Below are 20,233 nucleotides of genomic sequence, written 5' to 3' on the forward strand. Positions count from 1 at the left end.
GATGACTCCATCTTTGCTCTTTACTTGTTCTGGTTCCTCCTGATGATGCCATCTTTGCTCTTTACTTATTCTGGTTCCTCCTGATGACTCCATCTTTGCTCTTTACTTATTCTGGTTCCTCCTGATGACTCCATCTTTGCTCTTTCCTTATTCTGGTTCCTCCTGATGACTCCATCTTTGCTCTTTACTTATTCTGGTTCCTCCTGATGACGCCATCTTTGCTCTTTACTTATTCTGGTTCCTCCTGATGACTCCATCTTTGCTCTTTACTTATTCTGGTTCCTCCTGATGACTCCATCTTTGCTCTTTACTTATTCTGGTTCCTCCTGATGACTCCATCTTTGCTCTTTACTTGTTCTGGTTCCTCCTGATGATGCCATCTTTGCTCTTTACATTTTCTGGTTCCTCCTGATGACTCCGTCTTTGCTCTTTACTTGTTCTGGTTCCTCCTGATGACTCAGTCTTTGCTCTTTGCTAATTCTGGTTCCTCCTGATGACTCCATCTTTGCTCTTTGCTAATTCTGGTTCCTCCTGATGACTCCGTCTTTGCTCTTTGCGTATTCTGGTTCCTCCTGTTGACTCCAATGCAGTATTTGGTTTTCTGTTTCATTATGATTGTACCATATTCTGATGCTGTGTGGATTCTGCTTCCCCGCTGATGGACCTTTGGTAGCTTGTAACTGTTGCTGCGTTTTTGCTTGAGGACAAAATGCTGAAATCTATCTATCTGGGTTCTTCCCAACAACTTTGTTTCTTTCACATTTCTTTCTACTTTTTCATATTTCTCTTTATTCATTCTAATTATTGCTTCTTCTTTGTTTCTCTCTTTCTTTATCTACAGTATCTGTCTTAGGAGAAGTTAATTCTTGCAAAAAAAATTCTGTAAGATTCACTTGGCTGCGCCTGAATGGGTTTGAGGGTAGAGAAGTAGCGGCTGAAACCCGAATCCTATCGATTAATTGTAAATTACATTTACAGCAATTGTAAAATTGTTTTGTAAAAGTAAAAAAAAAAAATTCCACTTTGACATTATGATGGGGTATTATGTGTAGATCAGTGACAAAAAATCTCAATTTAATCCATTTTAAAATTCAGACAGTAACACAACAAAGTCAAGGGGTGTGAATACTTTCTGTAGGCAATGTGTGTCCTTTTCAGTTCCGTGTTCTAGTTCCTCCACGAGCTTGGACTATTTATACAAAAAAAGATGACATCGATATTTGGAACAATTTTATGATTTATACCGGTAAAGTATTGCTTGCAGATTAACGATACGGGTCTTGTGGGTGCAGCTACCAGAAAGTTTCTTTTGATTTGCAGCAGCAGGAAGATGAGGAAGAGCATCAATCGCAATGTGAGGGGGTCCTCGATTTGCAACAGCAGCTGCCACAAATGGATTTTTGTGAGCAGAAGGATTGACTGCGTCTGTTTGGTCAGTTTTCATTCTGCTTACCCTAATTTCCATCCATCTCCACTCACTATTGCTCTTTTCCCTAGTCCTCCCATTTGCCTGTTCATCTCCCTCGTTTACACCAATCGTTTTTGTTTGCATTGGTTCGTATATGTACACTACGTTATCTTGCTCTGTTTGTGACGTTAAATACCTGACAATGATTGTTTAATTTTGGTTAATAAAACAAGAACCTCATTGTAATGGGTTTGTTTATGCTTCTCATCCTGAAAATAATAATTACATCCTCAATTGCCGTTTACAGTACATCTGTAGTAGATCCTTGGGCAAACAGGCCAATTAGTCATCCATAATGAACCCCCATATTATGTCCAGAAATTGGTGGAATTTTTGACTTCCTCTTCCATCAATATGTTCTTCGACTTCCCTTTAATGCTAATTCATTGCAACCTCTCTTCCTTTTTTTTCCACCACATTCCCAACGCAACTACCTATGTTTCTATTGCCTATGCCCTCCTATTCCCACCTTAAACGACATATAAATCAGGATGGCTGCCAGCAAAGTGTCTAAGTTGCCTTATTTGCCATCGTGTCTTCTTTCGTATGCAGAACATGACTGTGGGTGGCATCGCTTGCCAGGGGCATAGCAGGGCTGCTGATGCAGTGCCCCCTGTATGTTAGAGTGGGAATTTGTAATTTGTTTGCAGGGTGCCTGCGATAGTTCGCCTACACTTCGCGAAGGACACCATGGGATCTGTAATGTCCACCATGGAATTCTGGCAGATGGGATGCCCATTTAACGTCCATCCGAGGGACGGACGGCACACACATTGATGAATCACCTTGCCTGTGAAACACCAGGATGACAGTTTATAGCTGTGTCGGGAATGGAACCCAGGCTCCGTCAAGTAAATATGTAGAGGTGGAACCTCCCCAGATGTGAAAGCAGTAAGAATAGTAAGAATACAAGAACAAATAAATCCTTTATATAATTGGAGCAACTGTTCAGATGAGAAGAATCTTCGACATCTGAACACAGGACTCGTTGTTTCCTGGAGGTGGACTCAGCTCTTTGTACAATGTGAGGTTTCCAAGATAAATTCGATATCACAGTAATACCAAGTATGTTGACTGAATTGAGTGGTAAAATGTTGGAGCCTTCAAAGGAGATGGGAAAATTGAGAAGAGTTGTAGACAAAGAAATAGTTATAAATTGAGTCTTAGAAGCATGAAACTTCACTTGACTAAATTTTCCTCACCAAGAAATCCGGTCTAAATCCGAATTTATAGAGGTAGTCGTGATGAAACAAGACACATCTCGATCGAGCAAGAGAAGATGAGGCAGATGTGAAAAACGTAGAGGAATGTAATGTTGAGTCATCAATGCATTTGATAATTTGGAGAAGAAAGAAGATCATTGATAAAAAGAAGGAGTGTTGGAGACAGGACAGAACCTTGAGGGACACCGCTGTTGGCACGGGAGCAGGGAGCGGTTGAACCATCAACAATTACGGAGATAGAATGGCTGGAGAAAAACTTTGATATGAGAGAGAGAGAGAGCAGAGTGAAGGAGGAAAGCCGAAATAGTGGAACCTGGAGATCAGACCCCAATGCCACACTCTGTCAAAGGCTTTCGAGATGTCAAGGGCTGCAATAAACAATTCCGCAAAGTCTCTCGTTGAAGAAGACCAGACATTCGTGATCGAGGAAAGGATATCACCAGTAGATCTCGCCTTGAGAAAGCCATACTGATGGCCGGAGAGAAAACTGAGAGATTCAAGATGCTTAAGGAAATGAGAATTGAGAAGACATCCAATAGGTCAGAATAGTAGAGGTCAGAGCAATAGGCCGGTAGTTGGAAGGGTTTGAACGATCACCCTTCTTTAGAATACGCTGTATTATTGCATGTTTCCAAGAAAGAGGAAAAGTTTTGGTTTTAAACAGAAGTTAAATAAATGAGCAAGAACAGGTGCAAGTTCTAAAGCAAACTCCTTCAAGATACGAGGAGGAATGCCATCTCATGTATATTCCTTGCTTGTGTCCAGAGGGAGAAGTATTTTATAGTCCGCATGGAAAGAGACTATAGGGAGAGGCAGTCAATAGGTCAGGAGTGCATCAGGGGTGTTGGAATATTAGAATCATCCAATGTGGAATTAGAGAAAAGAAAGCCAAAAATAATTGCTTTGTCAGTCAGAAAGACAGCTATAGTATCGTTGGAATGGAAAAGCAACGGAAAGGTAGACCGACAGAAGTTGTTTGAGAAAATTTGGGCTGAAGACCAGCAAGACCTATTAGTGAAAGTAGAGGAGAGGTTGTCACATTTCCTTTGGATAAAGGAATGCTTCTCCTAATGAATAACATACAATGATTTAAAATGGAAATGAAAGCTGAAAGTGAATCAGAGGAAGAAGACTTGTTCCAGGACCGATTATGCCACGTCCCTTACATGAATGGCCTCAGAGCAGGAATGGTTGAACCAGGAATGAGAAGAAGAGACAGTCTGGAAAGAGAAGGGCATATAAGCCTCTCTTCCTGCAAAAATGACTTCAGCCATCACTCTGCAGAGACAGAGGCATCGCCCGAGGAGAGGCAGTAATATTCCCAAGAAAGTCAAAATGGAGTTTCCATAAGCTGGTCCAGTCAGCGCTATTAAAGTGCCAATCCCAGCGATTAGAGAAAGAGTAATCGGAGGAGAATGAGTGGGAAGTGAAGAGACATTTACAAGTGTGTTCGTGGTGAAATTATGTAGCGAAAACGAAACGTATTGGAGGTGAAAAGCAGGTCCCAGAGTATTGGGAGAGTTGTCGGTAATGGGTAGAGAGGTTGATCATTATCTCCAAATCATTAGGAATGGAAAACATCAGTTTTCTGTTTGTAATTAGTGGTTTTCAGAGGAAAATGAAAGGAAAGAGTAAGAATGTAAATATGAAAGTGGGTAGAATGAGTGTATGGTGCTTGTGAGAAAGAGAAACTAGCCCAGTAGCTTAATTTGTGTGAGACAGAAAATAAGACCAGCAATCCTGACACGGAGAGTGTAAGATGGTTCCGGGCTCCTAAGTCAGGACTGTAGTATCACCCTGGGCGGTTGCTGTCTACAACCTACTACCTAAAACCAAAATGGTCATTCCTGGATTCAACACAATAGTCAGTTCCTGGAGCCTGGCTTCCAGGCTGTTCTACTCGATGTCTGTGATGACACCGACAAGGTGTCGTCCACCAGCTTCTGCTTCCAAAGGTCCTGGAGCAATCTCTCTGGGACACTGATTGGTTATCACTGTCTTGTCGCTAGCCCTTTAGTCTAAATGCCTGGACAGATCTGTCCATGACGTCAAACATGTAGCAGGAGAAATATGTTCGAAGTTCAGAGTGATGTCTCCGGGTTACAATTTATTCTGAGCACATGGAAATATAACATAGGCAATAGAGAAGAGGAAAAAATTAAGAGGGAGAGAAAAAGGTTGCGATATGCACTTTAACCATGCCAGATCAGGGTGTGAACCAACCGTCACCGAACGAAAATCAACTGTTCTGCATCATATGACCACTAAGGATATCATCAAATTACATCTGTGGACTATCAGAAATCACTCGTTCCACCCCAACGAATGGGAAATAAATTACAATATCATATCCCAAAACAAAAATTTCCACAACAATACATTTGATAATTTAAGCCGACATTTCCAACCACACAAACAACCCAAACAAGGCAAACTGGAGATATGTGATTGTAGAAGTGGATTAAATAAAAATTGTCATTCCTGTCCAATCAGGAAAGAGGATTGATGGAACCACTTGATTACTGTACTCACGTGGGTAAAAGCTTTCAATTGAGGGAGCATTGAATGGGCTTTTGTCCATGTGTGAACTTCATGTTGACGAGCAAAAAGTGCTTGCTATCTGCTAGGAACAAATTCAAGGTTGGCCACCTGTTTCATGTGATATTTTTGTGCTTATGTACGCTGTTGTTGCAACTTTGGTGACAAGGTGTGGGCTGAACTGCATTCCTATCCTGTGAGTGAATTTTGCCAGCATTTTGTGCTTTGTATAAATGTGACTGCTTTACAGCCATCTCTTCAGAGATCTGCCAGGGTTGAGTATATATTATTTCTTTACGTAGATGCTTATCTCTCCATGTACACGAAACTCTGAATAAATTCTTCTGTATCAGTCTGGAGTCTGTTGGTGACCCATTCCAGTGCGAGTGGCCTCCACATGATCACAAAGCGATCATCAAGGGTAAGTAAGCCTTACCCGGGGCCCGCAATCCAATAATGACCATTTTATTTTCGGACCGCCATATGACTTTGACCTTCAACATTTTGGGATAGAGTGGAAATAAATAAAATGTGTCCCCATCTATATCTACAATCAGAAGAAAATTATTCAAGTTACGATCAAGAATGTCAACAATCAATAATAATTAATCAAATATCAGGTCACACAACTTGATAATGTCAATTGAACCACTTTTAGAGGCCATTTTTCCCCGCAGAGCAGGGGTTGGCCATTTTTGGGCACCGTGGTCCCCTTTTTGAAGCAATGTTTTATGGCCGGATGCCCTTCCTGCCGTCAACCCTGTTGGTCGCCTCTTGTGAGACACAGGGAATTACCAGTGAACTGGTACTCAATTTGCCGACCTCGGAAGGATGACAGGCTGAATCAACCCCCCTGGTGTTAATTCAGCGATTGACCGGGATTACGAACCCAGGATCCTAGGATCCCAAGCTGGCACCCTAACCGCTAAGCCAACACCAGGCTCTGATAATGTCAATGATAATGAGTTTATTGTGGTATGTTTGCGATGCTCATTAAACGAGAAGTACTTTGACAGTGCGTGCTTAAAGTTCAGGTCAACTATTATTCAGTGCAGGTCCGCTACTATGATGCAAGGACATCTTGGTAGGCCATGTGGTCTGAGATTCACATTGGCACAATTGAGCGATAACAAAAAACGTGTTTTTTTCAGACCACCATTTGACCTTGACCTTTAACATGGAGGGTTATGATATAATTAAGTTATGATATAATTAAGTGTAAATATACCTTGCTATAGGCTATCTAGAGATGGCAATGTCATACTGATCGGAAAAAAAATTGTCGAGTTTTAGTGAGGAATGCTAAAATGTCTATAATTAGGTCATGACCTTAAAAATAGGTCAATGTCAAAACATTATGTCAACTGAGCATACTTAGTATTCCCATTATGAAATTAAAATTTGAGGGCACTAATTGTAGAAACAAACTCTACAACAGGTATCTATACGCCTCCCCCTATTCTAAACTCTTGAGGCCAAACCACGCCCCACCACAGAACACGGACCACCATCTACAGGATATAGTATGGGATTTTGTATACTCTCACATAGTGTATCAGAATACACCTCCCACCGTGACCGGCAGAAAACTAGCCCAGCACTATTTCTAAAAAGGCAGTCACGGACAAGGTTGACTTTGTCTAAACCAAATTTGGTATAGTCGGTAGAACAGAATAAATTTAAACAGGAGTGTCATGACAGGAGAAGAGTTAAATAACGAAGTGTAACGATAAATCAGGAGGTCAGAGTGAAAATGCATCTTACTATAATTCACCAAATGTCTGTCTGTCTGTCTCTCCATCTGTTCCCAGGTACCGCAAAAACGGCTGAACCAATCGCAACGAAATTTTGGGTGGGTAATCCTGGGACCCCCTGGTGTAAAATAGGCTATATTGGTTTTTCAATTTTTTTCCAATTTGTCCAATTTCCAATTTTTCCAATTGTCCAGTTTTTCCAAACACGATGGAATAATATTTACCGATATGAACAGTGATGTGGCTTTTATTGAAATTCTACAAATACTGTTTAGATTTTGATGATTTGCTTGTGATATGATTTAACGGATGTTTATATAAATCGTTTAAAATTAATAAAAAGCCTTCAATTTCTGATATTTTGCCTTTTCATTTGGGCCTCCCAATCGAAGCCCCGCCCACAGGGCGGGTACCGTTTCTAGTCACAATAAATGGTTGAAGTAGTTATCAGAAAGAGTAGTGAAAATATTGGGGCCTCACACATATCTAGTCAAGGTCTTGAGTAGTGACAGGCTTAGGTTTGTCCACATCGAGCATATTTTGCCCATGGATTTTCAAGATGATTTTAGATGGAGCGAATCATTCAATTTTGACGAATCAGATAATATGGCTACTAGTAGTGTACCTTGCATCAATAAAGAGCTGGTTGTACCATAAGTGAGTCCAGAAGGAAGTTAGAATTCAAATAACACTCAGAGTCAGACAAATGTACAGACTGAGGTCTGAAGGTGTTGAGAGTGCAAGTGTAGGTCAAGGTCAGCTTGGGGATAAACAAGATTATTCTCATGCTTAGCGCAGAACGAATCCAACTCCTTCAGGTGCTCAAAGATCTGGTCGAGAAAGATGAAATCCACTTCAGAATCAGAAACCAGTGTTTTATCTTAATCTACAAATGTGTAACAATAACTAAAGTAGAATGGAATGTAAGGCAATTCCGTGTGTGCGCATGTGTGTCGTTGGTTGTTATCTCCATTTGTGTGTTTCAGGAGGTGGAACAGAGTCCTCCCAGGACCCAAAGTATCCATCTCCTCTTTGGAGATGCTCTCCAAGCTGTTCAACTTTTTCAAAGTTTTGTTCCATGTTCTCTTTTCAGGATCGTCACCTAATCACGGATTTCCTCCAGTTGTAGTTCATTTGAGGTAATATTCCCAGGGATGGCTTTCAAAATCTCAGTGAGGATCTTCTTCATCATTCCTGTTGCTCCAATTATTACTGGTACAATTTCGATGCTCTTCAGCTTACAAGATCTCTTGACCTCATTTTGAGCTCCTGGTATTTGGTCATTTTCTTGATTTCCGCATTGTTTCAGCCAAATCGTGAGGTACTGATATCTCAATCACCAATGCTGTCTTTTCCTTTTTGTTCCTGAGTACAATGTCCAGACGCAATGCTTTGTTTTCTATGTTCACGCTCGATGGAATCATCAGGTCGTATGTGAGCATGACGTCCTCATTTTCAATGATTCCCTTCCATTTTCAACGTGTTTCCATGAGTTTTCTGGTACTGGGATGTTTAAATATTTGCAGATTTGCCAATGAATCACTTTGCATACTTTGTTGTGCCATTGTGTGTAAAGTTGTTCTGACAGTAATTTTTTGCATCCCGAGAGCAGGTGACTAGTACTTTCTGTTTCTGTCTTGCAGAATCTATACTTGTCTGTCTGGCTCAGTCCCACCATCTTTTTAAATCCATTGGTGTCGTGTCCTTGATCTTGGGCATTTATTGTGATTCAATCACCGTCGCAGTTGAGCTGACCTTCTTAGGCATTCCAATGAGCCTCCTTTGTTTATCCCCAATGTGTCCAACTCTTTTTATATTTCCCTGCTCTTTTGTCATTCTCCCAGTTGTCACTATATATCTGCGAATATTTCATATTGTATTTTTCTTTTGGCGTCTTTGCAATCGTTGGGGTGGTATTCGTTGCTGTTTCGGTTTGGTGCTTGACTAATTGCACCTGTTTTTGTGAGGGATACCTTTGTTTTTCAAAGTGAGTAAGAGATACCTTTTCTGGTTTGTTGTGTTCATGCTTGTACACAAATTGTATTCGGTAGTCTGTTGAGATTTTCACGTACTCTGCTAATCCCACAGTTATCACTCTGTGCTCTTGATTGAGTTTCATCAGGCCGCCACCTCATTCTTTCCTCGGCAGGTACATTCTTGGGATGCACTGTTTTTTTAGCTCACCTGGAAAGAAGTAGAGGGGAGCTTATGCGATGGCGCGTCGTCCGTTCGTCCGTCAGTCCGTCCGTAAACACTTGAAACTTCTTCTCCGAAACCGCTGATGGGATTGCGACCAAATTTGGCACAAATTATATTTGTTGTGTTGTGATTAAAGTTTGTTCACGGCATTTTAAAAAATCGAGTTCTAAGGGGGTCCCCTGGGGGTCAAAGTGGTTTCAGGTTTGATCCCCCAAAATAGGAATTTGCTTTTTTCTCTGAAACTACACAAAATATTTTGATGAAACTTTACCACAACCTTCACCACCCGTGATGTACCAAAGTTTGTTCACTGTACTAAGAAAATCGAAGTTTAAAGGGGTCTATGGGGGATCAAAGTGGATCCAGGTTTGAACCCCCAAAATAGGAATTTCCTTTTTTCTCTGAAACTACACAAAATATTTTGATGAAACTTGACCACAACCTGCCTCACCTGTGATGTACCGAAGTTTGTTCACGCCACGAAGAAAATTGAAGTTTAAAGGGGTCTACGGGGGGTCAAAGTGGATCCAGGTTAGGCCCCCCAAAATCGATATTTGCTTTCTTCTCTGACAAGACTTCTCTGACACACACAATTTAGATGAAACTTGACCACAACCTTCATTACCCGTGATGTACCAAAGGTTGTTCACGGCATTTAAAAATCGGGTCCTGAGGGGGTGTATGGGGGGGGTTGTCCCCCAAAATATGTATTTGCTTTTTTCTTAGAATATACACACGCAATTCTGATGAAACTTGACCACAACCTTAATCACCCATGTTGTACCAAAGTTTGTTCACAGCATTAAAAAAAAATCGGGCCATGAGGAGTCCACTGGGGGGATGCCCCCCAAAATAGTTATTTGCTCTTTTCTCTGAAACTATAAACACAATTTCAATGAAACTTCACCACAACCTTCATCACCCGTGATGCACCAATGTTTGTAAAAGCCATTAGAAAAATTGGGGTCTGAGGAGGTATACAGGGTGGGAGGGGAGGGGGGTAGGGTTTGCCCCTCAAAATAGGTTTTTTTTTTGTTTGTTTGTTTGAAGTATTATGATTATGTTAGTATGATTCTACATGTTGCCCTGTCTTCTAGAAACCATTAAAATTGGTTTAAAATACCTTTAGTCATTGTCGTATGCTGTTTAATCTATCAGATGAGTACCAGAAGTATTGCCCCTATGTTTATTATAGAACATTTTTGTGTTGAGCTGACCTTGTCAGGAGTTTCCTTGTTTTGATATCTAGTTTTTTTTAATCCGCTTGAGGCCAGTTTACTATTCCGCACCTGTACTGGAACACTGGTATTGCTAGTTGGTTTTTGGCTCTGATTTTGTTCCTTGGGGTGAGATATGTTTTCAGGGTCAGCCTCGTTCTACACAGGTATTCTTTGGTAATTGTTCTGCACATTTTTAATGGCAAATTTGGTGACCCTCTTGTACTCCAACGTTTTTTTTTGTTTGTTTTTTTTTGTATACTGAATCGAGGCTCGTGAAAGAGCTAACATTTATTTCACAAACAAATCAACCAGACAAACAAAATATATAAAAAGAGGGAGCGGAAGACAAGATGGGGAGAGAAGGGGAAGCACACAAACACAACATTTGAGAGCAGGGAGATGTGTGGGATGGAGAGGGCTTGGGGGGAGGAGGCATGGGAATGGGGGGGGGGGGGGCGTGGGAGAAGTATACAACACAAGGACACCAAGGACTTCCCGGACAGAAGTTGGTATTTCAAAAAAGTGGATTTGGGGTGAAATTAGCGGGGGTAGAAAAGATCAAGGTTTTGGATGGGGGAAGATAAGAGATGGTGGAGAACAGCTGTTTTAAAGACCTGGAGGGTGGAGTGGGATTGAAGAGAGTGAGGGAGTTTGTTCCACAGGTGGGAGAAAAGAGGAATGAAGGAGTGAAGGTGAGCAGAGAGTCTTGATTTTGGCAGTTTAACAATAAGAGGGTTGCAGGCAGATCTTGTGCGACCTGTAGGAATATTTGGGGGACAGAGCCCAGAGAGAGCTGGGGGGGCAAGGCCAGAGAGGAGTCGGTAGAAGACGGAAAGACCACCAACCTGCCTGCGGTGAGTGAGTGAAAGGCCCTTGGAGTTAGCTTCATCGCGGGAGATTCCAATGATTCTGAACGCTTTGGTTTCAACAGCGTGAAGACGAGCTAGGTGTGAGGCAGGAGCACCAGCCCAGAGGGGAGAGCAGTATTCCATTGAGCTACGGATGAAAGCCTTGTATGTGGTGAGGAGCTCAGGTGTGCCAAGGAAGGACTTCGCACGACGGAGGATGCCCATTCGGTGACTGGCTTTGGAGGCCAGATTTGAAATGTGGTTTTCCCAGGAAAGATCATGGCAGATAGTGAGACCCAAAAGCTTGAGTGACAGAACTTCTTGGAGAGGATTATTCAGAAAGTGGATGGGAGGGTTGTCCAGTCAGTCTTTTCGGAGAGACATCGTAAGAGTGTGAGATTTGTCAGGATTGAAAGACATGTTCCACTTGTTTGCCCAGTTTGTGATTTTGTCCAGGTCTGCAGAGAGTGAGGAGGATGCAGACTGCCGATCTGAGGGATGAGGAATGGAGCGACAGAGAGTAGAGTCATCAACAGAGAGATAGAGAGGATTTTAAAGAGAGTCAGAGAGATCATTGATGAAGACCAGAAAAAGCACAGGGCCCAGAACACTGCCTTGGGGAACTCCAGCCTGAACAGGAAGAGGAGATGAAAGAAACCCATTCAGGGCCACACGTTGACTACGACTAGAGAGGAAGTCCGCCAGCCATGCGTGGAGATTTCCATGGATACCAAAGGAGGAGAGTTTGGTGAGCAGAGCGGGGTGCCAGACCGTATCAAAGGCACGTGATATGTCAAGGGAGACAGCTCTAATTTCCTGTTTGGCATTGAGGACCTCCACCATTGTTGAGAAAGCAGAAGCAGCATGTCCAGAGTAGAGTGTAATTGTAAGATTTGTAAGATGCTTTGTTGTCGAGCTTCTGTATTGTATTTCGGTCGATTTTTCTGTTGTCTGTTTTTCTTGGTCTACCTTGCACGGAAGTGCACTTGGCACACTTATCTTGGCCAAATTCCATTTGGATGTCATCGGAAAATTGTTTCACTAATTTCAGTTTTGCCAATTTTTCGTCGTTTGGTGCAAATATTTTTAAATCGTCCATACACGGTAGATGCATCATCTTTCCTGTTTCTTTGGACATTCTTTTATTGGATGTTGGGGTGTATCTGTGTCCTTGCTCATCAATGTGGTTCCCGAGTGGGTCCTGGGCCACATAAAACACGAGAGGAGAAAGGCTTTCTCCTTGGAAGATCCCACATCGTATCTTTACTCCTGGTATTTCAATCTTTCCTTCTGAGTGCTGCAGGATTAGTGTGGTATTCCATAGATCCATGGCTTTCTCCATCAGCTTGATTATTTGGGAATTTATCTTGTACATTTGCATGCACTTTATCATCCATGAATGTGGGACACTGTCAAAAGCTTTTTTTAGTCTATCCATGCTGTGGACAATTTGGTTCTTCTCGTATTGCTATTTCCGAGTGTGGCCTTGTTTAGTAACAGATCGTCTATTGTACCGTAACATCCTCTCTTGCACCCCTTCTGTTCCACCTCTAGGCCTCCTTGCTGCATTAGGTTGTGGTACATTGTTTCTGTGATGTGCCTGTTAAACGTTTATATGTTGTTGGTATACAGGTTATTGGCCGGTATTTGTGAGGTATTTGGGTCCCCTCAGATTTTGGGATGAGGATGGTGTTACCTTCTTTGAGCCATTCAGCCATTTCCTGATCCCTTTGGATGAGTTAATTGAATGCTTGAGCGTAGTAAACGTGAAAAGCATCAAATTGCTTTAACTAGAAGTTTGGGATCCCATCTGGGCCGGGGCTTTTGAAGTTTGCCGTCTTTGCCAGCTGTCTATTTTTTTCTGCATCAATTATTGCTGGGGACATTTTTTCAAGATGTTACTTTTTCTCCTCCAGCTTTCGGATCTTTTCCATTCCGCCTCCTTATTGTGTTATTTTCAATCTTCATAAATTCCTTTCCAGAATCGTTCCAGTTCATCTTTTTCAGGAGGGGATGACACATTCTCCTTCTGTTTCCCTAATTCACATTAGAATCGTTCCAGGTTGTTTTCAAACATCTGGCCTTGTTTTCTCCTCATGTTATCCTCGTCGTAGTGGTTTTTTTTCCTTTTTATCATTTCGATTTTGAGTTTGGTTTCAGCAACCATAACCTCTAGGTCTTTGTTTTCCATTTTATATTTGTATTTTATTTTCTGGATTCTCCTCTTTAGTTTTGGGCTTTGATTTCCTCTTTGGAATTGCTGTATTTGTCCTGTCTCCTTTCTGAGCATCTCCCTCCGTCTCTCGAGTCGTTGCCTCAAAGGTGGTGCTTGGTTTTTATTTGTGGAACTTGTTCTGTCCTTGCGGTGTTTCATTGTTACTTTTTCCTGAATGAATAGTGCTGCTGCAAAATTCATTATGTTTATTTCTTTCATTGTGGCTGATTTTGGTATTTTTTTTTTAAAGATTTGTTTGTTCTGCTGATTAGTGCTTCTGTGCGTTTATTATTATGTAGTCAAATTATTTGTGGTAACTTCTTTAGTTGGTATCAATTACACCTCCTCTATCTTATTCGCCAGCTCCTCTTCCAGATCATGTTGCTCCTCATCATCATCCCCCACATCCTCTCCTCTGTACCTCTTCATCCTTCTGCCCTTTATCATTTGTATCTGTTTGTGTTGTAGCCATGAATCAGTCTCCTTCACCTCCCATTCCCCTTGTTTCAGATGCAGAGCACCTTCTGCGTGGAAGGATGTCCCCTCTCCCCTCAGCATTCCAGCTTTCATTATTTTTGTCATTGCTGTCCTGCTTAGATCTTTCCTTTGAGACAAGCAGCACCATTGTAGCTTTGTGCTTTGATGCAAGACGCTGCCTCTTTTTGGGGGGAAGGTGCAGCCGTCTATCTTAGCAGGACGCACCCCCGGCTGCCTGGTGTATCCACACAGACTTCACAGAGCTTTCTCTTTTGGGGACCTGTGACCCTTTGTTTGGATTTTTTACCCTCGCCAGAGGAGAGGGTATTGCATTTGAGTCCGTTTGTTTGTTTGTTTGTTTGTTTGTCTGTTTGTCCGCACAGAATAAATATGATTTTCTCTGCAACCGTTGGTCCGATTGACAGGACATTTTCACCATAGGTGCAACTCTACCTGTAGAATTTTTTAATGATAATTATGACGTCACAGGTCACGCAGTTCGGCCGCCATCTTGGAAAAATCGAAAAAATTTGCACCTCTATATCTCCAAAAGCGCTGAATAGAAAAAATTGAGACATGGCTCATTGTAAAGAACTCTCCATGGGTAATAAAATATTGTTGTGGTTTTGCAATAAAGAACAACCCCTCTAGTTAATTACACGACAACATGTAGCCTGCAGTAGCTAGTTATTTCTTATTGAATGTAACGATTAGCCCTTTCCCATTGTGTAGTAATAAAGACCAAATATGCGTTGAGAGTAGGCAGGATTCCAAACCTTCGTGTGGTTAAGGGAAGCCATTACTAATGAGCAGGAAGGCGTGGCCAAAATAACAGGCCCACTTGACCAAGGATTGGTCTGGAACACCACCAGCAAGCGACCGATGGGGTGTGGAACCTCCCCGAATGAAAGGAGGAAGGACTGAAACCTTCATTGGGGGAGGAGGGATTGAAGGCCAGCATGTGACCAACCTCAGCCAATGGGAGGCTGTGGAACATTTTGGAGGCGTGGGCGGGTGTGATAAAACCCCCGCCCATCACATTTTCATTCTCTTGCTTTTTGCGTCGATGCCCGACACCCATCGCTCTTCGCTGATCTCTGGACTCTTCCTCTTCCTCTTTCCCGGACACTGCTCTTGCCTTTGTCCTTCGACGATGACTCTTGCTCTGGACTCTTGCTCTGGATTCTTGCATTTGTGCTTCGCCGACGCCTCTTGCTTGTCTAACCTGTGCTGAAGTTCGTCCGTGCCGACTTCGGGGCGGCGGTTCGTCCTTAGGACCTGACCTCGTCCAGGCTGCACATCCGGATCGAGGATCTAGCTGCGCGCTGCGCACACCAGACCACGTGGCCACCTTCAAAGTCAATCCCAGCACGTACAACGGTACGATAATAACCAGCGTGTTATTCCCTGTGAGAGTGTGAAGGTGCCAATGGGGTTATAATTAGGTAAGGAATTGATAAGGTGCATCTTCATCTCTGTTTCTCTGTGCCTTCAAAATAAAAGGCTGTACATTTGGTTATTACTTTCAAACCTGTTCGGGTACGTCTTTTCTCCATTGGCTTAGCATCATCCGAGACCGAATTTGGCTTGAATCAGGTCCGTAAATCACGTGAGGTAACGCCGCTTTCCACACCGTGCAAATCCGCTCGGCACTCAATAAAGTGTGTGAAAGCGAGGGTTCGATCCCCGGTTTCTTCGGTTGCGTGTCCTGAAGGTATTTGGGAATATTTGACCAGCAAACTCTTCGGCGCGTGGCTGGGAGGTTGGCGATCGGAATTGCTTTAGTCTAGATGGACATAGGGGTCCATGCCCCCCCCCCCCGGTTTTTTTTATGCCACCTGATTTTTCTTAATCCTCAAAGTGTCTACTTTCAGAATCTGCCAGGTATCAAGCTGAAATAATGTCCAAAAGGCTTAATTTTTAACCCTTTATTGCAACTAACCCGAAACCGAAAAAAATTAATTGATGTAGAAAGAGGCATAACTTTTGAAGTAAACAACATACAGAGACAAATTAATACACTTTTCCATACAATTCTGACCCCAGGAATTCAATGGGATGGTTATTTTAGACATTTGACAACATTTTGACTCTATTTCTGGACAAAAACAGCAAATAAATGCCAAAAATGTGTGTATAACCAACTATCTTTTCATTTTTTCAAGCGCATAGGGTGAATTTTTGTTCACCACCAGTTTTTTCTTAATCATTTAAGTGTCTATTTGGAGATTATATTGGGTACCAAGCTGAAATAATGTCCCATGGGGTTTATTTTTAACAGTTATATGTAGCAGTTATATTATGCTGTTGGCAGTTGGTTGACAGTTGGTTGCCGTTGGTTGGTACCTGCAGATGGCAGTTATGCTGTTGGCAGTTGGTTGACAGTTGGTTGCCGTTGGTTGGTACCTGCAGATGGCAGTCTCCCTCTCCCACTGCTCTCTCTTTTGGAACAATCTCAAGGATTTTCTTAGTAAGTATTTGAAACTATTATTAAGATATACCTTATAGTCATATACAAGCCTACAAGTAATTTTTCAACAGTTATTATTATTATTATCATAGGCCTACAGAAATCAAATCTGACTGTATTCTTGACTAGCTAGTGTTGGTAGCTAGCTAGATAAGTTGGTAGCTAGCTAATGTTTTACTTTATTTTCAGGCTGATGACTTCATACATACCGACCATGGGGAAAAGGAAACATTGTATCACAGCTGAAGTGCCTCCAAAGAGAATTCGATCCCAAACATGTATTTTACATGTATCAAGTCTTTCTGTCTATGGTAATTTTACTGCGTTCAACGCATGCAATGGGGGGCAAAGCGAGAAGCTATTATATCTACAAAGAATTCGTGATATGAGACTCTGTGAAGCAGCCACTTCACCATACCGCATGAAGAATATTTGTGACCAAATACCATTGACATTAGAGGGCTTGCCTTTGGATAAAACTGGCTATCATCAAAACTGCTACAAAAGCTTCTCAGGGAAATTAGATCGTTTACAAGTGTCAACGGCTTCTTTATCTGATGAATCATCATCATCATCATCGATAAAGGACTCCCTGCGCCATCTCAAATCTCTGTCAAGTCAATCTGAAGAAGCTCGGTGTTCCTTCTTGTTTCCAAATCAGTGTATTTTCTGTGACAAAGCACTAACCAAGTTCAAGGGCAAGACTGAAGTGCTTACAACGTTTCAGAGTTGGAAACACAAGGAACCAGCCTGGAAAGTTATCGAACCTAGGGCACAGGAATTGAAGAAAGAGGCTCTTTATCGCAAGGTGCAGGGCAAGGACCTCTTTGCAATGGAAGCTAAGTATCATCCATATTGCAGAAACAACTTCAATAGTGAGTACCAAAACCATGAGCATGGAAGGAAGAGGGCAGAAAAGGCAGCAGACAACATTGACAGCCTGCAGGCCCGAAATATAGCAGCACATGACAAGTCCTATTGTGTAGTAAAGGATTACATTCTTAGGAATGTGATTGAACGCAAAGAAGTCGTCCTGCTAAGATCCCTGCGCAACTTGTACATGAAGACACTGGAAAGTGAAGGTTTTCCTAATCCTGAATACCACAGTGAGAAATTGGCAAGACGGTTACAAGGAGACAAAGACATATCTCGTGAACTCACATTCTCCAAGGTGCCCCACCGTGGTTGTATTGAGTTGAGCCTCATATACAGCTCTAGCATTACTGTAGATGAAGCAGTTGGATGTGCGTACAAACTTGGAACAGCTGACTAACTACAAGAAGCAGCACTCACCCTCCATTCTCACATTATAAAGGCATTCAAAGAGTCAAAGGAGCTACCATGGCCCCCAACAGCACAGGAGCTGGATGCTGTGAAGATGGATGAGCTGCTTCCAGAGCATCTTGTACAATTTCTGAGCTCAGTGGTGACCGGGATACTTGATGGAGAAAAGTGTGAAAGGACACAGAGGCTGGTCTATTCGATTACACAAGATGTGTGTCGAGCAGCAACTAACAGCAAGTGGAAACTTCCAAAGCACATCCTCCTATGTGCCACACTTCGTCACCTCTATCGAAGCAAACAGGTGAGTAATCAGCTAATTTACTGCTTATGAGGTCCTACATTGTCATTGCTTTACTGTGTTTGATACAGGTATTTGATATTGATATAAAGCAATTTTCTATCTTTGCAGCTCACAACCATCCTTTCACGACTAGGACACTCAGAGACATATGACTTCAGTATGGAACTTGAGACAGCAATGGCCAAGGCTTTTGATGAGATTTCCACCCACCTGACCCCTCAAATCATCACCGGCGAGGGAAACACTGTTTTTCACAGCGAGTGGGACAACCTGAACAGAATCACCACCAACGTTCATGGCTCAAATGTTGTAAACAGCGCCGGGGGAATCATGATTCAAGAGGTGAAAGAGAGTCATGTGAGCACCAAGAGCTAAACAAGAAGCAGCTATGTGACCTGCTTCTCAAGGTCTGGGGGAGCAATGCGGCAGCATCCCGGATTGAGAAGAGCATGAAAGCAGTGGTGTGTGTTGACGGGAGATCCTATGACTTAACATCAACAAATGGAAAAGTAAGTTGACAGAAGATGCGTGACTTAAGCAGTCACCCTATACACAATGCTTTGAAATGCATCTTTAGACTCTACAATACTAGATAGACCAAATGGCTCTTGAAATGTGAATATTCTCGACTTCACACATGTACAATTGCAGACCATATTTGGGCTCTTAAACATTTTAAGTCATGCAGTTTTTGTCATATGTATTATTTGTTACACTGTGTAGTAGTATTTAGTTTCTTTATTTGTTACAGGTGCAGACTTCTGAGATCTACGAACTGCGGTCCAACCAGGAGGAGACAGACAGCCGTATTGTCCTGTACCTCCACCAGGCTGTCAAATGGGGGTACAGGTCCTGTGTGGTGAGGACACCTGACACAGACATTCTGATGATCCTCCTCTACCATACCAGCAGGATCAACCTCTCCATCTACCTTGACCACGGCTCTGGCAAACATCGCACACTCATAAATGTGACGGAACTGCATGAATCACTGGGCCCTGACTACTGTAGCACCCTGCTGGGATTCTATGTATTTACTGGGGAGGACTGTACCAGCGCTTTTAAAGGCAAAGGCAAGGTGAATCCCCTGAAGAAGCTGCAGAAGAATCCCAAACTCCACAACGCTTTCAGGCAGCTTGGTGCAGACTGGCTGGTCACAGATGAGCTACAACAGGAGATGGAGAGCTTCACGTGCATCATGTATGGCCAAGCACGGATGACATCAGTTGACGCAGTACGAGTGAAGATGCTTAAAATAATGGTCGGTGCTGACAAAGTCCTGGACTCAAAGTCAAAAGTGGACCTGGAACGCCTGCCTCCCCCCAAGGTCTGTCTCATTCCACATGTGCAGCGAGCCAACTACAGAGTAGCCTTCTATAAGAGAGCAGACGAGGCAATAATCGAGAGCCCAAAACCATGTGATCCAGGCATGGGCTGGGAGAAGACAGGAGAAGAGGAGGTGTTGGAACCCATTTGGACAATTGGACCCATCCTCCTTCCTTCTCTTGTTGAGGTACTGGCTCAGAGAGCAGAGCCAGAAGAGCAGGCAGCTCTTGACAAGGTGGCTGATTACGCCAACAATAACTTGTATGTGGGTGAAGAGGATGGAGAGTACGAGCATGAGGATGAAGAGCTGGAGTTGGAAGAAATCGAATTAGAAGATTTCTTCAGTGATGATGAGGACAATGAGTAGTTTAGGTCAGCTAGTTGGTAGTGACATGAAAACATAGGCCTATAGTTGTCTTATTAACATTCATGGCTGTATTTTTGCTGTTTTTTACAATAAAGAGTCAAAATGTTGTCGAATGTCAATACATAATTAGTAATAAAGAATTCCTTGGGTCAGAATTGTATGGAAAATGTGTTCATTTGTCTCTGCAAGTTGTTTACATCAAAAGTTATGCAACTTTATATAATACTGTTGCGAATATGGAATTTGGCCTCCATATCCGCTTGTAAATATTCCCCTATTTCCCCAATACTCCCCAACTATCCCCAATCCCCCATTCCCTAGTCCCATTGTCTGTAATAGGCCATGGGCCACATATGGTCCACGAGCATCCCCCCCACCTCTAAACCAAACCAACTTTTTTTGAAGCCCAGAGGCATACTAAACACGATTCCAAATGTTACCAAGAAAAATTTAGGGATGCAATGCCCATTTCGGCTCAACAAAGTAGGGTACCCTCATAATTATGCCGACGCTCTCCGACCAGAGGCCTCAAATAGCTCCTAT

At 42.5% G+C, this 20,233-nt stretch overlaps 2 protein-coding genes across 3 annotated transcripts in view; both read left to right on the forward strand.

The window, feature by feature from the left end:
* DNAI3 (dynein axonemal intermediate chain 3) overlaps positions 1-2,274 on the forward strand; it is a 145,628-nt gene extending 143,354 nt beyond the window's left edge. Inside the window, exon 21 of the mRNA XM_068135907.2 lies at positions 1,321-2,274. Within this exon, the coding sequence (XP_067992008.2) occupies positions 1,321-1,419 (99 nt within the window). The 3' untranslated portion in view covers positions 1,420-2,274. The remainder of the gene's footprint in view (positions 1-1,320) is intronic.
* Positions 2,275-16,552: 14,278 nt separating this feature from the next.
* Positions 16,553-19,872, forward strand: LOC137413607 (uncharacterized). 2 transcript variants are annotated; one of them, XM_078765977.1, is made up of 3 exons: positions 16,553-17,997; positions 18,106-18,506; positions 18,749-19,872. In XM_078765977.1, the coding sequence occupies exons 2-3, from the start codon at positions 18,447-18,449 to the stop codon at positions 19,688-19,690; spliced, it is 1,002 nt and encodes a 333-aa protein (XP_078622103.1). In that variant the 5' UTR covers positions 16,553-17,997; positions 18,106-18,446; the 3' UTR covers positions 19,691-19,872. Both variants share the same exon structure in this region; 1 of them encodes a protein (XP_078622103.1).
* The last annotated feature ends 361 nt before the right edge of the window (positions 19,873-20,233 follow it).

This window comes from Myxine glutinosa, chromosome 1, assembly GCF_964187855.1.
Source record: "Myxine glutinosa chromosome 1, kmMyxGlut1.1, whole genome shotgun sequence".
Lineage (NCBI taxonomy): Eukaryota > Metazoa > Chordata > Myxini > Myxiniformes > Myxinidae > Myxine > Myxine glutinosa.